At 40.2% G+C, this 26,241-nt stretch overlaps 1 protein-coding gene across 2 annotated transcripts in view; it reads right to left on the reverse strand.

Moving 5' to 3' along the window:
- NUP205 (nucleoporin 205) overlaps nucleotides 1–17,279 on the reverse strand; it is a 78,701-nt gene extending 61,422 nt beyond the window's left edge. Inside the window, exons 1-8 of one of the 2 annotated variants that reach the window (XM_060156598.1) lie at nucleotides 17,252–17,279; nucleotides 12,713–12,855; nucleotides 11,305–11,476; nucleotides 8,907–9,051; nucleotides 8,360–8,519; nucleotides 7,340–7,568; nucleotides 5,959–6,123; nucleotides 1,359–1,534 (exon numbers count right to left, since the gene is read on the reverse strand). In XM_060156598.1, the coding sequence (XP_060012581.1) occupies nucleotides 1,359–1,534; nucleotides 5,959–6,123; nucleotides 7,340–7,568; nucleotides 8,360–8,519; nucleotides 8,907–9,051; nucleotides 11,305–11,476; nucleotides 12,713–12,855; nucleotides 17,252–17,279 (1,218 nt within the window). Of the gene's footprint in view, nucleotides 1–1,358; nucleotides 1,535–5,958; nucleotides 6,124–7,339; nucleotides 7,569–8,359; nucleotides 8,520–8,906; nucleotides 9,052–11,304; nucleotides 11,477–12,712; nucleotides 12,856–17,251 lie in introns of those variants that run through there. The other variant, XM_060156597.1, reaches the window with a different exon arrangement.
- Between the last annotated feature and the right edge of the window lie 8,962 nt (nucleotides 17,280–26,241).

The raw sequence follows: 26,241 nt of genomic DNA on the forward strand, positions 1-26,241 counted from the left end.
TTCCAGTCCTGAGTGAGCTATCCTTAGCCTAAGAAATCCACTGTAATTTACTGTCTATACCTGTCATTTACTTACTGTTACTACCTGTATTTTTCTGTGTGTATCTCATTTCTCCAACTAGACACCAGGGGTCCCCAACCCCCAGGCCGTGGACCAGTAGTGGTCCGTGGCCTGTTAGGAACCGGGCCGCAGAGCAGGAGGTGAGCAGCGGGCAATAAGAGAAGCTTCATCTGCCGCTCCCCATCGCTCGCATTACTGCCTGAACCATCCCCCGCAACCCCCTCCCCCCGCTTCCGTGGAAAAATTATCTTCCACGAAACCAGTCCCTGGTGCCAAAAAGGTTGGGGACTGCTGAACTTGACTATATATTCTTTGCTGGCAGGGAATCAATCTCCTACTTATTTGTTTTCTTCACAATTCCTAGCATGGTTACCTGGAATACAGGAGAAACTCAATGAACACTTGATTCATTATGTCACGAGTAAGCACTTCATTCCCTGTTTGCTACCATTCTGGGTAGTTTTTCCATTTGCCTTATGTTTCTCAGTAGGTATGATATCAGAACTGCACATTGGAATTATAAGTGTAGACCCTTCGGGTGCTTTTTTTATGCACACACACACAAAAGGCAGTTTTATAGGACTTTACCCCCTCCTTTACTTCCTGCCACCACTCTGATGGCTTCCTTGACACAAAATGGCACAAAGAACATACGCTATGTAGGAACTGTCTGAAATGGCTCTAAGAATTCCTTTTTGGATCAATGTTATAGCTTGAGCACTTTATTCAAATGTAACCTCACTAAAGGTAGGCAGGGCCCCTGGGCCCTGTTATTAAGAAAAAAAAAAAGAAAAAAGCAACCTTTGCATTAGTGTCTTAAACCCATCACTTTACCCATATCTATGTGGAGGTCTATTTATACACTATAATTAAGAGTCTAAACAATTATCTATGAAACTATAAAACTGGAGATTCTCCACTATACCTCTTCCAAATCATGTATAAAAGGCATTAAATAAGACAACCTTAGCACTGATTCTCCAGGGTAGCATGAAGTTAATAATTTGCTCCCCACAGAAGCATTTTCATTTGCCTATTGTTTTCTCATTACAAACAATTCTCAATGCCAAATATTTCTTCCTTTTAGCTTGTTCTCAGTTAATGGGTCTTACATTATTTCATTTTCATGAATCACAAACTAATTCACAAGCTGTAACATAACAACCACTGCCAAATATTAGTCTACAGTAAAAGGTTTTATTAGTTTCCAAAACATAAAGTTGGTTAATTAGTCAATTTTAAATTATTTTATAAAATTCTTCTACTACTTTTTACTCATCCTACATTATAACACTTACCTTCATTGGCATAAGTGCCAGGAAATCTGTAATGAGATTATGGATTCTACGAATATAAAATTCCTCCTGATAGAAGTTTTCTGACACCACTACGGATTCAGTGAGGAACAGGAAAACACTGTCTGCAATTGCGAGCTCTGCCATTGCTTCATCTGCTTCTGTGAATTCAGCCAGAGCTAGGAACATATTTAGAAAAAGAGCACATGGAGGAAAAATTACTAAACTAGATTACAATACCTCAAAATATTCTGCTGATAGTTCAAAATTCAGATCTCTTCTCAACCTTCTAATATGTTCTGTACACAAAATAAGACAGTGTGTAACTGTAACTGACTCACAAACCCCAAAGAACTACAGAAAAAGTACATTAGAAAATCATCTACTCTTCGCAATAACATCGAGAGCGATAAAAAAATTACTTAAGGGATTTTCCTGGTGGCGCAGTGGTTAAGAATCCGCCTGCCAATTCAGGGGACACAGGTTTGAGCCCTGGATGGGGAAGATCCCACATGCCACGGAGGGACTAAGCCCGTGCACCACAAATACTGAGCCTGTGCTCTAGAGCCCGCAAGCCACAACTACTGAGCCCGCGTGCCACAGCTACTGAAGCCTGTGCGCCTAGAGCCCATGCTCCACAACAAGAGAAGCCACCACAATGAGAAGCCCCTGCACCACAATGAAGACTAGCCCCCGCTCGCCGCAATTAGAGAAAGCCCGCGCACAGCAACGAAGGCCCAACGCAACCAAAAATAAATAAATATATTTTTTAAAAAAATTACTAGGTAATTTTGTGATAATCTGTCTTCGAAAAAGAAATGTTAAATAGCTTATTCTGCTTCACTGTCATAGAGACCAAATACATTCTGTTACTTAAAGTACACTTTCAATGCCTTTAAAAGGGTCAGGAATAGATATAAACCAGGATAGTCTCAACCAGAGGAAAAGAGATTGGTTGGTTTTTCCCTTTTTTTGTTTATGTGCTGTTTTTTTGAAATAAAGCCTGCATATCTACCCATATCATACAAACTCCTTGAGAACAAAATAGTTTCTTAATTCTTTATTACTACTAACAGTAATGATTACTAAAATTATTATTAATATTAATTAAATATTAATAACTAGTTCCAAGCCTTCACTTGAATTCAGAAATACTGAAATTAAGAACTATTGCTTGAAGACTACTTACTTAGGTAATAAAGCACACTAATATCTTAATGTAAATTGAGTTCTATCGTCTCAAAACAGTATATAAAAATTTTAATCAGTTTAGTAAAATTCAAAACACACTTTTTATAAAATAATGTAATAAACATATTTTATAAAATGTCCAGAAGTCTACAAAAAGAGTAGGAACTAATTTATCAAAATTCACATCTTTGTTAAAACTCATCTGGATTATTTCAAGAAATGACCATTTCTGCAACATAAGCTATTCATCTTTTCTAGTAATTTTTAAAATATAAATTAAGAGATAAAAATGTATACTTTAAAATGTTCATTATAGCGAATTCTCTGGTGGTTCAGTAGTTAGGACTCCACGCTTTCACTGCTGAGGGCCTGGGTTCAATCCCTGGTCAGGGAACTAAGATACCACGAGCCATGCAGCACAGCCAAAAAAAAAGAAAAACATTCATTATAATACCCCTAATTTTAAAGATTATAAAAGGGTATGAGCATGTAAAACTAAAGAGATTAAGTAGCCAAAGATCTAGGACTTGAAACTAGGTCTGGATTCCTATTCTTATCTAGTGAAGTATATAGTATTTTCTACTGTGCCTCTCAAGATTAGGCCAATGGTACAGTAATTTACAGTATATGAATTTGATTAACTATCACATAGCTACTTAAAAGTACACAGTAATTTTATGCCAGAAAAGTACTGAAATAAGACTTGTAAATGAGTAAGAGGTATAGCTGAGAAACAGAATTTGTACATGATTGTAAATGTCTAATTCTCCATCTACCAGCTTTAATATAAAAAATACTTGGCCAGGGACTTCCCTGGTGGCTCGGTGGTTAAGAATCCACCTGCCAATGCAGGGGACACGGGTTCGAGCCCTGGTCCAGGAAGATCCCACATGCCATGGAGCAACTAAGCCTGTGCACCACAACTACTGAGCCCACATGCTACAATTACTGAAGCGCATGCGCCTAGAGCCCATGCTCCACAAGAGAAGCCACTGCAATGAGAAGCCTGCGCACCACAGCAAAGAGTAGCCCCCACTCCCCAAAACTAGAGAAAGCCCATGTGCAGCAACGAAAACCCAATGCAGCCAAAAATAAATAAAGAAATAAATTTATTTATTAAAAATTTAAAAATACTTGGCCAAAGAAAAACTTGTAACACAAAAAAAACTTTCCACAGCAGTCTTGAGGGAAAAAAACGGAGCTGGAGGAATCAGACTCCCTGACTTCAGACTATACTACAAAGCTACAGTAGTCAAGACAATATGGTACTGGCACAAAAACAGAAATATAGATCAATGGAACAGGATAGAAAGCCCAGACAGAAACCCATGCACCTATGATCAACTAATCTATGACAAAGGAGGCAAAGATATACAATGGAGAAAAGACAGTCTCTTCAATAAGTGGTGCTGGGAAAACTGGACGGCTACATGTAAAAGAATGAAATTAGAACACTCCCTAATACCATACACAAAAATAAACTCAAAATGGATTAGAGACCTAAATGTAAGACCAGACACTATAAAACTCTTAGAGGAAAACACAGGCAGAACACTCTATGACATAAATCACAGCAAGATCCTTTTTGACCCACCTCCTAGAGTAATGGAAATAAAAACAAAAATAAATAAATGGGACCTAATGAAACTCAAAAGCTTTTGCAAAGTGAAGGAGGCTACAAACAAGACGAAAAGACAACCCTCAGCATGGGAGAAAATATTTGCAAACGAATCAATGGACAAAGGATTAATCTCCAAAATATATAAACAGCTCAAGCAGCTCAATATTAAAAAAACAAACAACCCAATCCAAAAATGGGCAGAAGACCTAAATAGACATTTCTCCAAAGAAGACATACAGATGGCCAAGAAGCACATGAAAAGCTGCTCAACATCACTAATTATTAGAGAAATGCAAATCAAAACTACAATGAGGTACCACCTCACACCATTTAGAATGGGCTTATCAGAAAATCTACAAACAACAAATGCTGGAGAAGGTGTGGAGAAAAGGGAACCTCTTGCACTGTTGGTGGGAATGTAAATTGATACAGCCAGCAGTATGGAGATTCCTTAAAAAACTAAGAATAGAATTACCATATGACCCAGCAATCCCACTACTGGGCATATACCCAGAGAAAACCATAATTCAAAAAGACACATGCACCCCAATGTTCATTGCAGCACTATTTAAAATAGCCAGGTCATGGGAGCAACCTAAATGCCCATCGACAAACGAATGGATAAAGAAGATGTGGTACATATATACAATAGAGTATTACTCAGCCATAAAAAGGAACAAATGGGGTCATTTGCAGAGATGTGGATGGATCTAGAGACTGTCATACAAGGGAAGTAAGACAGAAAGAGAAAGATAAATATCGTATATTAACGCACATATGTGGAACCTAGAAAAATGGTACAGATGAACCGGTTTGCAGGGCAGAAATAGAGACAGATGTAGAGAACAAACGTATGGACACCAAAGGGGGAAACTGGCCGGGGGCTGGTGGTGGTGGGATGAATTGGGAGATATGGATTGACATATATACACTAATACACATAAAACAGATAACTAATAAGAACCTGCTGTAGAAAAAATAAATAAAATAAATTTCAAAAATTAAAAAAAAAAAATCTTTCCATAGCCCACTTGGGAACAGCATGAGACTAGAGAACAAAATGTTCTGGAATCATACAATTGATAAGATACTGGAATCTGATGACACTCTAAGACTAGGAAACATTGACATGGACTGTAAACTTTAATAAAACCTTTCCAGATTTACAGTAAAAACCTACAGAAATGACAATTTTCGGGCCTTCAAATTACAACAAAAGCATAGCTCTCATCCTGTTAGAGTAAACCACTATTAGTATGATAATTACATGCACGTAAACAGCAGAAGAGGATATGCTATAGTGGGTAACAGATTGTTAGATGTCAGATTCCACATCCATTATTGATTGAACCAAAATCACCTAATATACTGTAATTTAAAATAACAGTAGTTTTTAATCTGACACAATGTAAGAAAAATTAGTCTGTCTGTGAACAAAACCAAAAAGAAAAATGTAAAAGTATTGTTATACTGTCATTTCAAATTTAAAACTCTTAAGGAAAAAAAGAAGCTAAAAGAGAACTGGCTGCAAGAAAGGGAAAAATTTTTTCAAATAATTTCTTTTGGGAGACAAGAAAAAAGGAAAAGGTCCGTACTTCTCCATACAAAATTTCAATTACCACAACTCTAGGTATCTTCCTAGGCTCATGCTTATACATGTCAAAGATAACACCTTTTCCTTACATGGCACAGGCAAAAAAAAAAAAAAGAAAAAGATAACACCTTTTCTGAAATGCCATTAAACGCTGATATGTCATTTCCTCATAACAAAATGACCTACAATCAGTTTACCTGTCACATCAGGGAGCTGAGATATCCCCCTCAACGCCAGTGCCCAGGCAAGTCTCACAGTGGCTTGCAGCCCCGGCAGTTTCCAAGGCTGTGAGTCTTGAAGACGAGAGTGAATTGTTGCAATGTATTGTCTCTCTGTCAACAGTGGAAGTTGATGAATCATATCTGAAAACAAAAATAGACGACTATACCAAAGTAGAGATATTTTCACTTTTGATATACAGGAATAATGTCTAAGAATCAGAAAGTCAGAGTATTCCCATCAAAAAATTATGACTAATTATAATTAATGTTTGAAATAATAAGTATACTATCATAAAAACAGACTACATCTACTTAATTCTGTGATTCATTTCATTCAATACAGGAAATCTGACCAATGCATTAACTGGCAGCATTCCTATATGAGAAGCACAGGTACTGCTTGTTATGTGACACACAATGTACTATGTGACAATTCGATTGGAGGTAAGGGGTAGTTTTATTTTAAATAAGCCTTTTGTAATGGCTAAGGATGATCACCAAAGAGGAGTGGGAAGTGTCTGGTCTCCTCACATACCTAACGAAAGGAGACGGGGATGATACAATCAAAAGCGGACAGCGGACAACTGTTGGAATAATTATAAATATTAAATGGCAATAAGCTTCCTTTGTGGGAATCATTTTTGAGATCCTCGGTTCTAAGCAGTAACTGTTTACAAGGTTACCAAGAGAAATTTTATCTACTTCACAGAAAAAAAAAAAGTTAAAGATAATATATTACTAAAAATTATAGTTATCCTCCCTTAGAATGAAAGGTTTAAAATGTGAATAGTAAAGAAACAAGCAAGTAGGGGGACTTCCCTGGTTGCGCAGTGATTAAGACTCTGCGCTCCCAATGCGGGGGGCCCAGGTTCGATCCTTGGCCAGGGAACTAGATCCCACATGCATGCCGCAACTAAGAGTTTGCATGCCGCAACTAAGGAACGGGCGAGCCACAACTAAGCAGTCCACCTGCCACAACTAAGGAGTCCATGTGCCGCAGATAAGGAGCCCACCTGCCGCAACTAAGACCTGGCACAACCAAATAAATAAATTAATTTAAAAAAAAAAAACAAGCAAGTAAATTAGGCATGCCTAATTCAACAAACATATATTGCAAATCCTTTAGCACATTCCCATTCCAAAACCTCAAAAGATAACAGAAATATCTAACGGGGCTGCAATTACTTTAAAAATGTGATCTTATATCTAAATATTCAAATATGGATGAATTACACACAAAGGAATAAAATATACTATTTTTATCTCAGTTGTTAAAAAATCACCCTTCTTAAATGTTATCTCCACAATTAAATCTGATTTTTGAAATACATGTATTAATAGGTACAAAATCCAATACCATCACGTTCCTCTGTGCTTTGTTCTATAAAACTGATATCAAAGCAGTACAGAAGTGCCATAAGAAGAGCCAGATTCACTGCATCCAACGAGCCATTAGCCTCAACAGTCACTCTTTCCAAATGTCCAATAAGGAGCAGAGTGTCATCTTTGCCTAAAGGTGATTGGCAAGCCCAGGCAAAAAGGCTTTCTGCCAGAGACTGCCTGCACTCCTTGATGAGATCAGAAACCTAGAAATAAAGATGAATGATTATCGGTATAAATAAATTACACTGAAGCCTGATCTTATTCCAAAATGTAAACTATGTATCATAAAGGCAAACTATATAAATGTATCTGAATCCATAAGCGACCCTAAAATCTCACCTCTGCAATTCCGAACAAACCCTACTATTAATTCCTCAATCTTAAGTCCCAACCTCCTCTATAGGACAATTTCTTAAAGGCCTCGGGGCTTCCCTGGTGGTGCAGTGGTTAAGAATCAGCCTGCCAATGCAGGGGACACGGGTTCAAGCCCTGGTCTGGGAAGATCCCACATGCCGTGGCGCAACTAAGCCCATGCGTCACAACTATTGAGCCTGTGCTCTAGAGCCCACGAGCCATAACTACTGAGCCCGCATGCCACAACTACTGAAGCCCACAAACCTAGAGCCCATGCTCTGCAACAAGAGAAGCCACCACAATGAGAAGCCCGCACACTGCAACAAAGAGTAGCCCCTGCTCGCCGCAACTAGAGGAAGCCTGCGCACAGCAATAAAGACCCAACACAGCCAAAAATAAATTAAAAAAAAAAAATTTCTTAAAGGGCTCATTCCAGAAAAAGTGCTAGCATGGCACATAGTGCCTAGAAAGAGGCTGAAACAAGTGCAAGTCAATTTCATGGACACAACCGCCTATACACTTTCCTAGGCATTGTTAATTTTCCTATGCCTGTATTAGAAGAATGTTCTAAGTGACATGACTTTTCTGCCTCCAAGATGTGACACAGACAACCCGTGAATTGATGTCATTGAACCCTTGCCTCTTTTCGATGTTTTTCACTGCCTAAACCTCTCTCACGCTGTAGTTTCTCAAACTCGTTGTTAACATCAATCTGTGACACAAGAGTAAGAACTTTGTAAGTCAATCCTTGCTCCATCAGCTCATCAGTAAACCGTGTTGTCATGGAAACCAGCTCTGGACTGTAATGAAAATAATCAATAAAGTTATAATGAACAGTAATGTTTATACTTTCTCATCACATGGATATAGCAAACACTCTTTTGATGATAATGTTAGGTTACTGGAAACAACCAGGATGAGTTATAACCTAGCTCTTGCCATTCTTTTTAAATCTTTGTGTTTCAATAAACTTCTAACCATAAATAACTGAATTACCTTTCATTTGTAAACAAAATAAAGCAGGTTTAAACTGTTGTGTCATTCTTGGCAGAATAAGGGAGTGATTTATTACTCAACTTAGGTTATACACTTAAATTATACATACTAAAGTGAATTTTTGTTTCTAAAATTATAATTCTTCAAGCAATTTCTAATTAACCCCTTGAAATCCTAGCATGCAAACAGACCTGAGTTCGAGGGTCCATGTCTTTCCTCGTCGAGACTGTATCAAGGCTTTCAGGGAATTTGCAATGCACCGCTTTCCATCCCAGTATAAAAGAACAGCTACTAAGCCTCTGGTGAGGCCAGGAAAATGTGGTTGCTGGTGCTCTCCTAGGAAAGGGAGTTGAGAAATAATTTAGTAAATAAACACATATGTGTTTAGGCTGAGACAAAAATCACTATACCAATGTTCAGTTCAAAGAAATCACAGAACCTTAGGGTTTAAAGGGTCTTAAGAGTCCTCTACTTGGGCTTCCCTGGTGGCGCAGTGGTTGAGAATCCTACTGCCAATGCAGGGGACACGGGTTCGTGCCCCGGTCGGGGAAAATCCCACGTGCTGCGGAGCAGCTGGGCCCGTGAGCCATGGCCGCTGAGCCTGCGCGCCCGAAAGCTGTGCTCCCCGACGGGAGAGGCCACAGCAGAGAGGCCCACGTACCGCCAAAAAAAAAAAAAAAAAAAGTCCTCTACTTCAAACATCTACCCATTGTTTTATCTCTTTCACAAAAAGTCTTTCAAATATTTGTATGTTTCTTCCCCTAGTAAATTAAATAACATTTTCTTATGTTTCAGCTTTCACTGGCCCTTTTTTTTTTGCGGTACGCAGGCCTCTCACTGTTGTGGCCTCTCCCGTTGCGGAGCACAGGCTCCAGACGCGCAGGCTCAGCGGCCATGGCTCACGGGCCCAGCCGCTCCGCGGCATGTGGGATCTTCCCGGACCGGGGCACGAACCCGTGTCCCCTGCATTAGCAGGCGGACTCTCAAGCACTGCGCCACCAGGGAAGCCCTACTCGCCCTTTTAAACTGCTCTCCTTTGAATAAGTTCTACTTTGTCTTTTCTGAACTACTTTGCCTATAGTTTCTGTTTCATTTCCTATGGTATTTTTCGCCCCTTGGCCCAATCGCTCTTACACTCTACTCCCTTCTGTTCCCCAAATTCATCTCACTGCCTCACACCTCTTACAGGCGATTTCTTCTGTCTAGATGCCCTCTGTCTTGCTGAGTGCACACCTACTCCACCTGACATATGCCTACTCATTTTTCAACAACTACCGTAAGCCTCGTTATCTTTGTGGACTTCCCTGTACAACCTGAGGTCAATTTAAATGCCTCCCCTCTGGACCATCCCTAAACCATGCATTAATCTACTTAATGGTGGCATAGTTATTGGTTTCCATGTCTTTCTCAATTACTAGACCATGAGCTCCTTTACACTAGTTGAAGTTTTATTCATCTTTATATCCCTGGAGTCTTAACACAGTGCCTGGCCCATAATATGCACAGAAAAAATAACTGTTAAATGAAGTTTTGAGTTAAACTCAAAATTCAAGCATGTCCAGTTAACATCTGCATCACAGAACGGGAAAACGACCTTAGTCATTCTCAATATCATATTTCTTTTAATGCAGCCTTAGGTCAAAAAGGATTCTGGCAGCCACATGCTATCTTCAGACATATTAGACTTTCTTTCAATTAAAATGCCCACCTGGCTTCTTCACATGGTTCCCTTGCTATAATTAAAATGAACTGCTTATTTTATGGAAATTTCAATCTTTTCTCTCTACAGCAGCCAGAGAAATAATTTCAGTTATTCTGGATTCTGTAACTCCTGCTTAAAGCCCCTGCCAACAACCTCCCACTGTAATTAGAATAAAATCCAAATAATCTTCATGGCCTGCAAGACTATGATCCGACTCCTGCTCTGTCCTCGTCTTCCTTCATTCTCCCTAGTTCCTGATGTTCCAGCCACAGTGGTCTTTGTATCCTTCAGCAGGCCTTTATTCGCACCTTGAGCTGTCTACTCTCCCTGGAACACCCTTCCCCAACAACTCTGGTATCTTGTCATCATGCAGGTCGCAGATCAAATGTCCCAATCTCAGAGAGGCCTCCCCTAAGTACCCTACTTACAGGTGCCCCCTATCATCCCCCATGTCTCTATATCCCACTGCCTTGTTTTATTTTCTTCCTAGAACTCAGTATTATCGAAATTATCCTATTCTTTACTCATTATCTGAATCACCCCCTCAAAAAGAAACTCCAAAAAAGCAGTGACCTTACCTTCTTACTCATTATATGACAATAAATGCTTTCTGCTACAAAACTTCTGAGATGCAGTCATTCTTTGCTAGTCAATTACCATGAAAAAGTCTATCTTAAAACAGTTAAATTTCCTTTAACAACTCTAATCACTAAACTAAAGCCTTCCCATTAGTCAAAGATAAACAAAAGGAAACACTCTGAATATCAAATAAACTACATCTTTAGAAACTATTTTGGAATCTAAATGATATAATATTTTAAATTACAAGTGAATAATTTTACATTTATGTACTACCTTACCATAGGTTCAGTTAAATGTCAACCTACCAGCAAGGAGAAGCTCAACAGCTGCCAATTCTCCAATATCAAAAAGGTCACTGAGGATAAAGGCTTCTTTAATAAGCTGTTCAGGAAGAAGTCGGGTTCCCTGTTGACCCTGGATAGCAACTCCCTCTGTACTGGCTTTCTGAACCTTCTCATGTTGTTGAACATTTTTGGGCTACAACAATAAAAATAAATAAATAGGATCATGTAATGACAATAGCACATGGAGACAAGGTAAATTGTTACCTAGAGAAGTTTATTCACAAGGCAGTCTGGTAAAGTGACAAACAGGAGCATTGCTTATCAGATAAAGGTCTAACTATCAGATATAGTTAGACCTTTATGAGATAACATTTTACATCACTTTCAACTTTTTATACTGTTATTACCTTCTCAATAACTGCTTCTGCTAAACTCTGAACTAAAAAATGTTGAGAAATCACACAAAATAGCATACTATTTTTCAAATGTCTAAGAAACTTTCTAAGTATATCTTTAATAAATATAAAAACAATAAATCTTCAAGTGGGAAATAGCAAATCGAAAAAAATTATAGAATTAATTAGTAGGGCTAATGATAGCTTATTAGTATGTTATTTTAAAATGTAGTCTTATTTGCAAAAAGCCTTACTTGGTGCAAATATTTAACAAATAACATATAGTATAGAATTACTTGATAGATCATAAAATCTTAGGTATTTACACCTTGAAAAATGCCACACAGTCATTTAATTCAACTGCTCTATTAACAGAATGGAAAAACTGATGCCCAGATAAGTCAGGTGACTTGCCTGTGGTCATACAACTCTTTAGTGGTAGAGCCAAGACTGGAACTCAGCTCAACTGGCTCCCAGGCTAGGGCTCTTAAATAGTTCTTAGATGGTCTTGCTGGTCTATAAAAAAAAATTGTCAAGCAGCAGGGAAAGGAGCTTCCAAATATGAATCCCTGCCACTGAAGTACTCTACCCCTGGTTGAAAAGTACGTCAAGATGCAGTGATTAACAATATGTAAGAATTAACTGCTAACACAACTTACATAGCATTATGAAGAGTTAAAATGTTGAAGTGTACCTGGGAATAAATAAAATAATCAATCTTACTAAGCTTAGACAGATTAACTATAAGTCAGAAATTCCAAGGAGGCTCATATTTCTGAAATATACGGAACTTTCTAAATTGTATTCAAATACTATTAAGATATCTCCTAGCTAGAGATAAATACAATATTAACGTCTATGGAGAAGAGAAAAAAGATAATAATTGCTCCCAGGAAACTTCCATTTTTAGAAAAAACTTGAATCAATGGACTAGAACAAGTAACATTTCATTTACATGCATTAAGAATTTACTTGCTCCTTCAATCTTTAAAGGAAAAAGCAAATCCAAGAAGCAAAAAAAGAAAATTTCCTACTGGGTTTCTGAACAATGAGATGAAGTCAGGTTTGTGTTTCTTCAAAATCATGTCAAGAAGGTGAACAGCTTCAGGTTGTCTTCTCCAAAGAGCATTTCCCACAGTCTGCCAAATGTCTTTGTAAGGACCCCACAGACTAGCAGCTTAAAGAAAAAAAATAAAAATCAGCATCAAATAAAACATATATTTGGAAAATAAGGTAAGGTTATCGTCTATACATTTTAGTCATGCTCACAGCTCCTTTTTTTTTTTTTTGGCTCACAGCTACTTTTAAATATAAGGAGTTATATATACAAACCAAAGATTAATATAAAAGAATATTAGAATTCACAAGCAATAATATAAACGTCATTTTACCTAACTTAATATAAAGTAAATCCTGACTTTAAATTGGAATTTAATCAGCTGAACCTGGTTTTGTCACTTAATATTAGTTACGTGACATGGAGTGAGAAAATAACCTCTTTGAAGTTCAGTTTCCTTTTATATAAAATGGGGAGATCACCTGCTTCATAGGGTTGAACGAATTAAATGAGATAAACTAGGTAAAATATACAATATAGTGTCTGGCATATCATAGTCACTCAATAAATGTAACTGCCTTTCCTTCCCTCCCTATCATCTAGAGGAAAAGCAAGAATACGGGGGAAAAAAATCAGATTCTATAAAACTTGGAAGCTGAAAGAATAAGTTTTTGTTTTGGCTGGGACACTAGCTATTAAAAAACAACATAGAAATATGGAATTCTTTTGTAAACTCATATAAAAAGGATCACATTTTGCTTTGTAAAGGTAATAACAATAATAAGTAATACTTAGAGAGCTTTTGCTACTAAGCATGGTTAGAAAAACACGACCTGGAAGCCCAAAGTTTCTGTTTGCAAACAATCAGATATGGCCCCCCTGTGTTTATAAAGACTCTGAAAGAGAAACTAATCAAAACCACTCACTCACTCAACAGATGAACTATAGCTTAAACCGTAAAGGGTGGTCTGCAAACATGTTTAACTGCCATCTGAGAAAACACAAATCCCACTAAAGTCACCAGAACAGTCAGAATGACATGCAAGATAACCTAACTAAATGCATTACAATCTTATGAACAATGTTGTCAGAAGAAGGCAATTTACTGGGCAAATTTTTTTTTTTTAAAAAAGGATGTGCAGGTTGGGCTTCCCTGGTGGCGCAGTGGTTGAGAGTCCGCCTGCCGATGCAGGGGACACGGGTACGTGCCCCGGTCCGGGAAGATGCCACATGCCGCGGAGTGCCTGGGCCCGTGAGCCATGGCCGCTGAGCCTGAGCGTCCGGAGCCTGTGCTCCGCAACAGGAGAGGCCACAACAGTGAGAAGCCCGCGTACCAAAAAAAAAAAGAAAAAAAAAAAAAGTAGGAGTGGGAGGTGGTGGATGTACACTCCAGGAAGACAGCATGTGGGTTCCCAAGGCAAGAGGAAATGCTGCACTCTCAAACCCCTGAAAATGCCAAGAGAGCAAGAGTACCAAGAAGGGATCAGCAAGGGAGGCAACTGCCATACCATGCAGGGCTTACCTGCCCATGTTAAGGATTTGGGTCTTTACCCTAAAAGATCAAGTGAGATAGATTTCAAGTGTCTGGTGGACTTAGTGAAACAGAAAAGCATGTAAATGTTGAGAGCTGTTCAGGAGGATGGGAACAGACTAGAGTGGGTAGAGGAGGAGAAGGTATGGCAACAGAGTCTGAACACTGATGAATCTTTGAAAGGTTTGACTGTGAAGAGGAGCAAGAGGACAGTAACTGGAATGAGGCATGAGATCAAGATAAAGATTTGGGCGATTAGTGGAAAGAAAAGGAACAAAAGAGAGAGGAGGGGATAATGGGGAGAAGAGTGTAAAGGGCAGGATTTACCTTAGACAGGAAGACACAGGGAAACTGACTCGAAAGAGTGCAGATATATCTAGGTTTGTAGGTTCAAGCGTGAAAAAAAGAGTTCATGCCTGTTGGCTTTTATTTTCTCTGTGACTAGGAGACTAGATTTGAGGAGTGTGGAAAAGGTCTGAAATAGACAATGCTATGAACAGGACAGGGGTGACCAGACAGCCATCCAAGGATTGTCAGTGTTAATGGTTGCTTACTCACAAGCCTGTAGGTCTACTCAGCCGGGCTGATACAGGTCACAATACTAGTAAATCATGCCGCTGAAACTCAGGCATAGGCCTTCAAACTCTACCTCTACTTTTTCCCCCTTCTACAACTCTGAGATGTTTAATTTTTTTTTATTATGGTAAAAAAGCACATAATATAGAATTTGCCATCTTAAAAACATTTTGAAGTGTGCAGTTCAGTAGCATTAAGGGCTTTCACACTGTTGTACAACAGATCTCCAGAACTCTTTCATCTTGCAAAACTGAAATTTTGTACCCGTTAAACAACTCCCCATTTCCCCCTCCTACCAACCTCTGGCAACCAACATTCTTTGTTTCTATTACTTTCAATCCCTCATACAAGTAGGATCATACAGTATTCGTCTTTTTGTTACTAGCTTACTTCACTTAGCAGAATGTCTTCAAGGTTGATTCATGCTGAGCATAAGACAGGATTTCCTTCTTAACGCTAAATAACATTCCATTATATATCTATAGACCACATTGTTTACACATTCATTCGTCAATGGGCATTTGGGTTGCTTCGCTGCACATTTACTTTTTTAAAAAACATATTCTCCTGACTGGGCTTTTAAAAATGTTTCCCTTCAGGCTTCCCTGGTGGCGCAGTGGTGGAGAGTCCGCCTTCCGATGCAGGGGACACGGGTTCGTGCCCCGGTCCGGGAGGATCCTGCATGCCGCGGAGCGGCTGGGCCCATGAGCCATGGCCGCTGAGCCTGCGCGTCCGGAGCCTGTGCTCCGCAGCGGGAGAAGCCACAACAGTGAAAGGCCCGCGTACCGCAGGAAAAAAAAAAAAAAAGTTTCCTTTCTACGTTGCCAATTAAACACTCCTGCCACAAGGCCTTGTCATACAATGTATACTCTTTGCAACTGTTGGCAACTCATTTTCCTTCAATGATTTATGTTTAATGATAGTAACTTAAAACAAGTACATACTAAAGAAAAGTATATAACCACACATACAACACACAAGCCTTGTTTTAAGTTTACATCTGTGTGGGAGGGCAGGACAGCAGTACTAAGGAAGTAATTTCACTACTAACATTCAGATATATGGAAATATTACGTAGTGAAATGAATTAGGTTTTACTTAAGTAGGAGCATGTAGACGTTTAAGTATCAAAGACTGGCTTCGAATCATTAGCTGTATAACCTTGGAGAAGTTACTTAACCACTCTAAGACTCTATTTCCAAACCTGTAAAATGGGGTGTTTAATAGCAGCTACCCCAGAGTTGTATAAAGGGGACTAAATAAGATGAAAGTACAACGCTTAGTCCAGTGGCTGCGAAAAAGGAGGTACTTGATAAACATAATCATTCATTATTATAAAACAATTTATCGTAGTGTTTCCGAAATGGTTTGATTTGCAAAAGTCAGGTTTAGATAAGTTTTCAAGAATATCAGTCGTGTGAAAAGAACAAACCAGCAACAAAAAGACTGTATAAGGACGGAAAGAAAAGGCGCCCAGAAAAGACTCCTCTTGAGTGAGATCCTCTACAAGCATTTACCACACAGACGTGCTCTTAACCGTCCATTAAGTTTAGTACGGCTCAATCAAGGCATTCTGAGCAGGAAATTCTTCATTTTCAGGCCCGCTCCGGCCGCTGCAGCACTTTCGGCATCCTTGGCCCGCCCACTAGGAGCCAGCGGTGCATCCCAGGAATGTTGACAGTCAAAATGCACCCACTCTTTCAAACGCCCCGATGGAGACGGGGGGGGGGGGGGTCCGCCCCTGATTGAGAATTGCCCAGAGGACCCAATCCAAATCTTTCAGAGTTTCTTTACTCCCTTCTAGATTCTGCCCCTCCCCGAAGATCTACTGCTCCAAAGGTACAAGAGCATCCAGGGGTGGGCCACACACGCAGAGCTGGGAGTCACGGCACTCCTGGGCCACCTTCCGGATTGCAGGCTTCGTAATTAAGGGGCCTCTCTTCCTGTAGGACCCCACCCACCCACCCACCCTCCAAGAAGGGCCCCAGTGTCCATTTTGAGGTGCGAGTTTTCAGCCTGCGCTCGTGGATGAAAAATATCTCAGGTCTCCCGGCCTCATTGCCGGAGAACTGCAAATCCTGCAGGAATTCGGACCGCAGACACATAATGGGGTGGGGAATGGAAGGGACCAGACTCGGCCCTGGGCGGCGAGAACTGCACGCCCGGTTCCAGGGGACCAAGCCTCCGTGCCTCGATCCTTAAGCCCCAACGCTAGGGCGAGAGCCGCAGCGCCGACGCGCGCCATTCAAACTGGGGAGGGGCGGGACTCTAGGCCCAAAGCTAGGGAGAAGCGGGAACTATGCACAAGTGCGGACCTGGACTCCGAGGAACCTCACTGCCCACGTCTCTGCCTGAAGAACGGACCAGCACCCTGCCCCACAGCTTGCCTTCTGGCCCGGCCGTACCTACCCGAATTTACCGCCAACAGCGTCGCCATCTTGGAGGCGAACTAACGTAGCCCTCCCGCCGCACGGAAGCCCCAGAAGAGGGTGAGGCTGCCCGGGGCCACGCCTAATCAGAAAGATACCACGCTGTCCCTTCCGAAATGCACGCTCGACCGACACAGGCGTACAAATACTCCAAAATCTGTTCTAAGTCACAGACGTCAATTTTCGCTGGGATTGACGAAAATTCCCATTTAAGTCAGGCGAGGGTAAGACCCGAGGTCCTCGAGTTGACGTTAATCGTGCAGTGCATCCTGGGACTTGTAGTTTATTTCTAGTGATTAAAGTTGGTTAGCTGGAACAGAAAAAGACTGTTTATTGAAATGACGCCCACTTATGATATTATGAAAGCCGTAAATCCAAATAATTATCTCCATTTCAAATTAAATCTTCCTTGCGTTACTCCCTTACTTTGGGGAGTGGAGTGGGGTGTAAGGTGTCTAAACCTCAAAACTCCACTTGATGGGTTGCCAACTAAGTTCATTACATTTCATCTACTGTATATACCAGTGTATTGCGTCAATATAGTTGCATGCAGTTAAACAATCATAACTTTTTATTATGAAAATTTCAGATGTATACAAAATTAGAATAATGAATGACCAGCTTCAATAGCTGGTCAGTTCCTGTTCCTCACCCCCAACACAGGAGATTATTTTGAAGCAATTTGCAGACATATCATTTCATAAACACCAAATATTTTTCTACCTAAGCACCCCAAATAACCTTCTTTTTTCACTTGCTAAATTTTAGTTTGCTAATTTTCAAACTAAAATACAGTCATTACCATTTGCTATCATATGCCAGATAATTATTAAGAATTTATTAAGAATTTGCTTTCAAACAACAAGGTCCTACAGTATAGCACAAGGAACTATATTCAATATCCTGTGATAACCATAATGGAAAAATATAGGAAAAAGAATGTATGTATATATGTGTATAACTGAGCCACTTTGTTGTACAGCAGTAATTAACACAACATTGTAACTCAACTATACTTCAATAAAAAATAAATTAAAAATGAATTTGCTATCATATGCCAGATATTTATTAAGAATATTTATTAAGAATGTTGTTGTTGTTACATTATCTCATTTAATCCCTGAAACAATCCTACTAGGGAAATATAATTATAGCTGCTTACTTCATAGATGTTCCATGTACCTCACAACCTCACTTTATCAACTCCTCCAACATTCCACTGAGATTGGGAGAAAATAGAGTTTATAGTCTCATTTCACTACTGGAAATCAGAATTAAATAATTTAAACAAAATCACAGAGTACATTGTTAAGAATAGCAAGCATATTCATTCTTCTGAACAAATAATATTGAATGACACAATGTACATTAGGTGGAACACAAAAGTCACAGGTAATTTTTTTGAAAGTCATTGTTATATAGAGACAAATGCCGGATTACAGTGAAAGTGGTCTTAAGGAGTGAAGGGGAAGAGAGAATGAAAAGGTAAAGGGATTTTTTCCGAAGTTTAGCATGAAAGTGAGAAAAATATTGAGCAGAAACTTGGCAGGAAGTGGCATTCAGAGAAGATTTTCTTTCTCAGCACAACTATTATGAGCCTTCCCCTCACACACTCTTTAAGCCCACACATTTCCCTCTTGGTAGATCACTTTCGATGAAGGAAATCTAACTTCCTGCAACTCCCCCTCACCCATCATCTCACATAACAGGCATGCTCTCGCTTGATTGAGGTTTACTCAATCCATAGCAATTGGGTTATTTAGCTCCTCTAAAACTTCTCTCAGCATGGTCACCAGTGATCGCTTGTCAAACCCCACAAGCACTTTTCCGAATACCTTAGAAATTCTTTTCTCCCTTGACTTATGGGGCACCACCCCTCCTAGTTTTCCTCCTGTCTTTATAGTTCTCCTTTTTAAGTTTCCTATATGGCCTTCTCTTTCTCTCTCTCTTTTTTTTTTAATAAATTTATTTATTTTATCTATTTATTTTTGGCTGTGTTGGGTCTTCGTTTCTGCTTGTGGGCTTTCTCTAGTGGGGCTACTCTTCATTGCAGTGCGCGGGCTTCTCATTGCAGTGGCTTCTCTTGTTGTGGAGCACCGGCTCTAGGCGCGTGGGCTTCAGTACTTGCGGTATGCAGGCTCATGTAGTTGTGGCTCACGGGTTCTAGAGCACAGGCTCACTAGTTGTGGTGCACAGGCTTAGTTGCTCTGCAGCATGTGGGATCTTCCCAGACCAGGGATTGAATCCGTGTCCCCTGCATTGGCAAGCGGATTCTTAACCACTGTGCCACCAGGGAAGCACCTTCTCTTTCTCTTCTCATCATTAAATGTTGTTCTTCCCTTTTGGTCATTCCCAGCCTCTATTCTACCATTCTACATGCTTCTGGGATCTATGGCTTCTTACCACCACCTGTTTGTTAATGAATTTTGTACTTGTATCTTTAATCCAGTCCTCTCTCCTAGGATTCAGATTTGTATATCCAACTTGTCTACCCATGCTTCTATTGACTGTCATAAGGCATCTCAAAATCAATTGATCCAAAGCTTAAATGAGCACTTCTCTCACAAAACTCAGTCCCCTGTATCTACTCAGTTGCCAAAGTTGGAAACTTGGGATTCACTCCATACTCTTCCTTCAACTGCCATATCCTATTCACCTTGCCTCATAAATATTTCTGGAGTCCTTTTTCTTTTCTCTGCTCCCTATGCCACTGTTCCATTGAGGTCTCATCTTCTTATACCTGGTATTTTGCAATAGCTTTCTCAAGGGTCTTCCTGATTTCCATCTCACCCCTTCTCATGGTCTCCCAAAGTGATATTCAAATACACAAATCATATCATGTACATGCCCTAATCAAAATTTCTCAGTGACCTAGTTCCTATGGGTAACATTTGAAACTTCTTAGGAAGGCACTCATGCCACTTCCTGATCTGGTTCCGCCTCCTTCTTCAACCTCCTCACGCTTATTCTCCCTCAAGTGCCCTTTACTCTAATCACTCTGAACTATTTGTTATTCCCCAGGTACAACATGCTTTCTGGTACGTACTTGTACATCTGCTTTCCTATCCGCCTGGAATACCTATCTTTCTTTCTATGTCCCTCTGTCAACCACCCACCAATTTACCACCACCCACGTCCCTGAATTCAAGCTATTATGTAATCATCTGCCACACTGAATCTGGGTGGGCCTTCTGACTTGCTTGGACCAAAACAGTACAGTGGAAGTGACGTTGGGTGAGTTCCAAGCCTGGCATTTGAGAGGCCTTGCTGCTTCCACTTTTGCTTTTTACTGCCCTGAGATATCATGAAAGGAAACCCCAGCCAGCCTCCTTGAGAATGAAAGACCAGGAGGAGAGAAGCCTAGCCAGCCTCCAGCCGTTCCAGCTAAACCAGCTGAGATGCTAGACATGAGTAAGGCCATCTCGGATGCTCTAGTCCTAGTTGAGTCATCACTTGACTGCAATGGGTAAGTGAGTCCAGCCCAGAGTTCCGAATTGTGAGCAAGTAAAAGGCTGCTGTTTTAGACCACAGTTTTGTGGTTGGTTATGTTCAATAAACAATTGATTTACTCCCAGAGAGCAACAGCTATGTCTTTTTACATTTGTATTCCCTGCTGCTGCCACATCCCTGGCTTTACAGTCACAATTCAGGAAAAAACAAGTTGCAGACCTTGGTGCTTGCAAGATCTACGGGGGGCGGAGAGAGAGGCCACTTGTATGCAATTGTGGCTAAGAGCACAGACCCTAAAGCTAGGCTTCCTGTATTCAAATTCTGTGTCCCTTACTTATTAGCTGTGAAACCCTCCTTAGTGGCTCAGTTTTCTCATCTTGAAATGCGGGTGATAATATTAGTATCTACACTGTAGAGTCGTTAAGAGGCTTATTCATAAAGTGCTTAGACTGTGCCTGACATTTAGTGCTCTGTGAGTGCTGTTTAAATAAAAATAAACTTTTTCTAAGGCAAAATAAGTGCTAAGTGGAGGTATACTCAATTAATTAGGAGGAGTTTAACCAAGTTGTAAGAGTGCACTGCAAACATGGAAGTAATAGCAATTAACCAATTTGTGATTTATCTGGGGTGAGTGGTAGAACTGCGCCCTAGTCTAATTGATCCATTGTTTGTAACTTCCCTCATTGCTCCAATTAATTGTTTTAACTGTATACACAAAATTCTTTGAAATCTTAAAATAAGAACAGTTAATTCTTTTTTCTTTTTTGAAAAAAATGAAGTATAATTACATACATTACATTAGTTTCAGGTGTACAACATAATGGCTCAACACCTGTATGTACTGCAAAATGATCACCGTATAAGTCTAGTTAACATGGTCACCATACACAGTTACAGAATCCTTTTTCTTGTGATGAGAGCTTTTAAGATTTACTGTCTTAACTTTCAAATGTGCAATACAGTATTATTAACTATAGTCACCATGCTGTAATTCCATCCCAGTGGCTTATTGATTTTATAACTGGGAAGCTTGTATATTTTGACTCCCTTCACCCATTTCACTTATCCCCCAGCTTCTGCCTCTGGTAACCACCAATCTGTTCTTTGTATCTATAACGTTTGGTTGTTTTTTGTTTTTTTTTTTTTTGGCTGCACCGCATGGCTTGCGGGATATTAGTTCCTGGACTGGGGATTGAACCCCAGGCTCCCAGCAGTGAAAGAGCTGAGTCTTAACCACTGGACCGCTAGGGAATTAGTTCCCTGTTTGCTGGGTTTTTTTTAAGACTCCACATATAAGTGAGATCATATAGTACTTATCTTTGTCTGTCTGACTTATTTCACTTAGCATAATGCCCTCAAGGTCCATCCATGTTGTTGCAAATGACAAGATTTCATTCTTTTTTTTTTTTGGCCGCGCTGTTTCCATATCTTGGCTGTTCTAAATAAGATTGCAATGAACATGGGGATGTAGATATCTTTCCAGGATAGTTAACTCTTATTTGGAGTCCAGGAAATAAAAATTGGAAAATTACATGAAGGAAGTGGCACATGAATGGACAGATGCTACAATTTTACATGGTCACGAGAGCGTATGGGGGCTGGGAGTGGGGGAACAGATCAGTGAAAAAGTGACAAAGTCCAAGGTTTCATATTTACAGAGCTGCCAGAATTCCTCTGGACAAGGTTTAGAAATTTAGGTGAGTTTCAAGTTCTGTGATTTTCCATATCCTGCCAGGGGAGGACTCCAGGCATGACAGATTCACCGTCATGTTTGCCCCCAGTCAGTGGCCAGCTGTGGGTTTGCAGTGGCAGAGCTACTGGCCTTGGAACACTGGCAGTCTCTGGTGGAGTAAGAAATAAATTTTCCCCAGATTTTCCCTGAGAGAGTCGCAACCACAATGCAGCAAATGACTCTGTGTAAAAGCTTCCCTTCGAAGGCAGGATTATTCCAACAGCCCCCTAACTGGTCTTCCTGCCTCCAGTCCCACTCATTTCCAGTTTACCTTCCACAGTGTGACCAGAGGGTCCACTTCATCCTCCCCCTAAAACCCCTCAAGTTCTTGTCACTATCCTGAGGACAAGTCCACACTTCTTACAATGGAATACAAGGCAGTTCTCGACCTGGTCCCTTCAGGCCTCTTCAATTATACTCACACCTACTCCCCTTAGGCGCTTTAGTGATTACTGGGTTACTTAGATACACATTCTGAGCCTCTTCAGCTCCTGGAGCCCTTTACCAGGGCAGCTCCCTTCTTAATGGGGTATTCCAACTAGATGCTGGAGTCACTCCTTCTTCCCTCCAAATCTTTGTTGGCACTATCTTCTCGTTCAGGAATAACTTTAGCCCCTTCATCTGGTTACTCTTCTCAGGCATCACTTCCGCCCTGCCCCTCCTACCTCAGCCTGGACTACACACCATCCTGTGCTCTCCAATAATGTACTATAATTTCCCAAAAGTTTGTCTGTCCTCCTGGACTGAAAGCTGCACGCAGAAGAGTAGAGGCAGCTAGTAGCCAACAAATGTTTGTTGAATGAATAAAGGTAAGGAAAGGTCAAGCTGCTATCTTCTACCCATTGCCAGACTATACCATGGGCTCCTTGAAAATGGCTTCATATACCACCATCTCTCTTGCAAGTGCCTGAAAACTCTTGGAAAAGAAGGCTGGTCCCTCTTTTCCTCATGCATGGATTGCCAATACGGACCTGAAGGGGATAGGGTATTCCATACTTCGTTATATGAAAAACACCAGGGCTCCAGCTAAGGAATTAGCTGGTTGAAACCTCTTGAGAGGTTTTCCTATACATACATGTGAGAACTTGTGTCCTGACAGGAGGCATGTGCCACAGAGGTGTGTGACATAGAACAGGAAAACGAGCAGGAGCAAAGGAGTGTAAAAGTGCTGGTGGCAAAGTCAATTTACCTGATCAAAAAGAGTCTGGGTTGTATTCTGGGAATTAGCATGAATACTTGGCTCCAGTCTTGGGCAGCAGTGTGTGAAGGACAGTGGGGAGTTACTGAGGAAAGCAGAGCTCTGTCTGAGTGTGATGAAAAAGCAGAGCATTCATCCTATCAGAAGAATACTCAAATGAAACTATGTACAAGGAACAAGAAAGCATTAATTGAAATAAACTACCGTACTGTTCAGGACATGATGTAAACTCAGAAACAAAGGACAATAGGAAACATTCCCAAGTGCAAACAAATGCAAAATAAATAAATTAGAGAAAGAAGATTTTAAGACACCAGATTACCATGAAGCTGTTGTATGTGTCATATCTCTGCTTCCATTTTGGCCTAGGGCCATTCTTCAGTGATGTGTATTGTGTATCTTCTCTTCCTGCTTCATGGAAGAGTTGAGATTTTAGGAAGGGACTAATCAGCAGTGTAAGGTTTACGTGCTGGTGGAGTTGAGGAGAGACTTTTGAGACAGGTTGCCCTGAATCTAAATTTCTACCTTGGGCTTCCCTGATGGCGCAGTGGTTAAGAATCCTCCTGCCAATGCAAGGGACACAGGTTCGAGCCCTGGTCGGGGAAGATTCCACATGCCGCGGAGCAACTAAGCCCGTGCACCACAGCTACTGAGCCTGCGCTCTAGAGCCCACGAGCCACACTGCTGAGCCCGCGTGTCACAACTACTGAAGCCCGCGCACCTAGAGCCCGTGCTCTGCAGCAAGAGAAGCCATCTCAATGAGAAGCCCACATACCACAACAAAGAGTAGCCCCCACTTGCTACAACTAGAGAAAGCCCGTGTGCAGCAACAAAGACCTGATGCAGCCATTAAATAAATAAATAAATTTATTTATTTTTAAAAAATAAAATCTTAAATTTCTACCTTGCCAGTGACTCACTGTGTGATAGTAAGCAAGTTTTTCAACCTCTCTGAGTTTCCTCATCCATTAAAATAGAAATAATACTTTCCCTGAATTGCTGTGAGGATTCAGTAAAATAACATATGAATATAATATAAAACACTTGTAAGATATTCTGCTGTAGTCATAGGACGATCAGTATAAAGAACAATGAGGGTAAAATATGGGGATTAAATAAAGAAAAAAGGAGCCATTGAATGAGTGTCTGATAAAGATACATTGTATTAATTGCAGTCAGCCCTCTGTATCCGTGGGTTCCACAACTAAGGATCTAACCAACAACAGATCAAAAAATTGGGGGAAAAAAAATTACAGAAAGTTCCAAAAAGCAAAACTTGTATTTGCCTTGTGCTGGCAACTATTTGCATAGTATTTACATTGTATTAGGTATTACAAGTAATTTAGAGATGATTTAAAGTATGGTTGGGGGGAGGACATGTGTAAGTTATATGCAAATCCTATGCCATTTTATATAAGGGACTTGAGCATCCTCAGAATTTAGTATTGGTGGAGGGTCCTGGAACCAATCCCCTGTGAATACCCAGGAGTGACTGTGTTAATAATAGCATAGCATCAACGAACTCTTCTAATGAGGCTCTCATGGCAGCGTTAACTCAGCCATGTTGCATAACCTTATACATTTTAATTTACACATTTCATTTAATAAGCATATAAGTAGTAATAAGGCTAATTTAGATGCTTTTAAAATTAGACAGAAAATTAATGTAGCTTCTAGAACTTAGTTGAGTATATTGTGATTTGAAGATTTTTTTAAAATATATTTATTTATTTTATTTTTGACTGTGTTGGGTCTTCGTTGCTGTGCGCTGGCTTTCTCTAGTTGCAGCGAGCGGGAGCTACTCTTTGTCGCGGCGCGAAGGCTTCTCACTGCAGTGGCTTCTCTTGTTTCAGAGCACGGGCTCTAAGCGCATGGGTTTCAGTAGCTGAGGCTCAGTAGTTGTCGCTTGTGGGCTCTAAAGCGCAGGCTCAGTAGTTGTGGCTCACGGGCTTAGTTGCTCTGCGGCATGTGGAATCTTCCCGGAGCAGGGCTCAAACCCATGTCACCTGCATTGGCAGGTGGTTTCTTAACCACTGCACCAGGGAAGTCCTGATTTTAAGATTTTTAATCTCCAGTCATAAGCGTGACAATGCCAAAGCAAGATAATCATTTTTAAAATGTAGTTTTAAAAAAAAAAAGGTACTTTCTAGCATTAAAATATTGTTGCTTCTTGGTTTCTAAAATTACACCTGCACAGTACCTAGACCAAGTCTGGGTATTCATTTTTTTTAATTGTGATAAAATAAACATAACCTAAAATTATGACCATGTTCAGGTGTACAGTTCTGTGGCATTAAGTGCATTCACACTGTTCTCAAATCATCACCACCATCCATCTCCAGAACTTTTTCATCTTTCCCATCCAAACTTTGTACCCATTAAACAATACCCTCTTCTCCCCTCTTCCCAGCCCATGGGCAACCGCCATTCTAGTTTCTGATTCTGTGAATTCGACTACTCTAGGTACCTCATATAAGACGAATCATACAATACTTGTCCTTTTGTGACTGGTTTATTTTCACTTATCATAATATCAGTGTTCATCCATGTTGTAGCAGTTATCAAAACTTCCTTCTTTTTTAAGGTTAAA

This window comes from Lagenorhynchus albirostris, chromosome 8, assembly GCF_949774975.1.
Source record: "Lagenorhynchus albirostris chromosome 8, mLagAlb1.1, whole genome shotgun sequence".
In the NCBI taxonomy this organism is placed as follows: Eukaryota; Metazoa; Chordata; class Mammalia; order Artiodactyla; family Delphinidae; genus Lagenorhynchus; species Lagenorhynchus albirostris.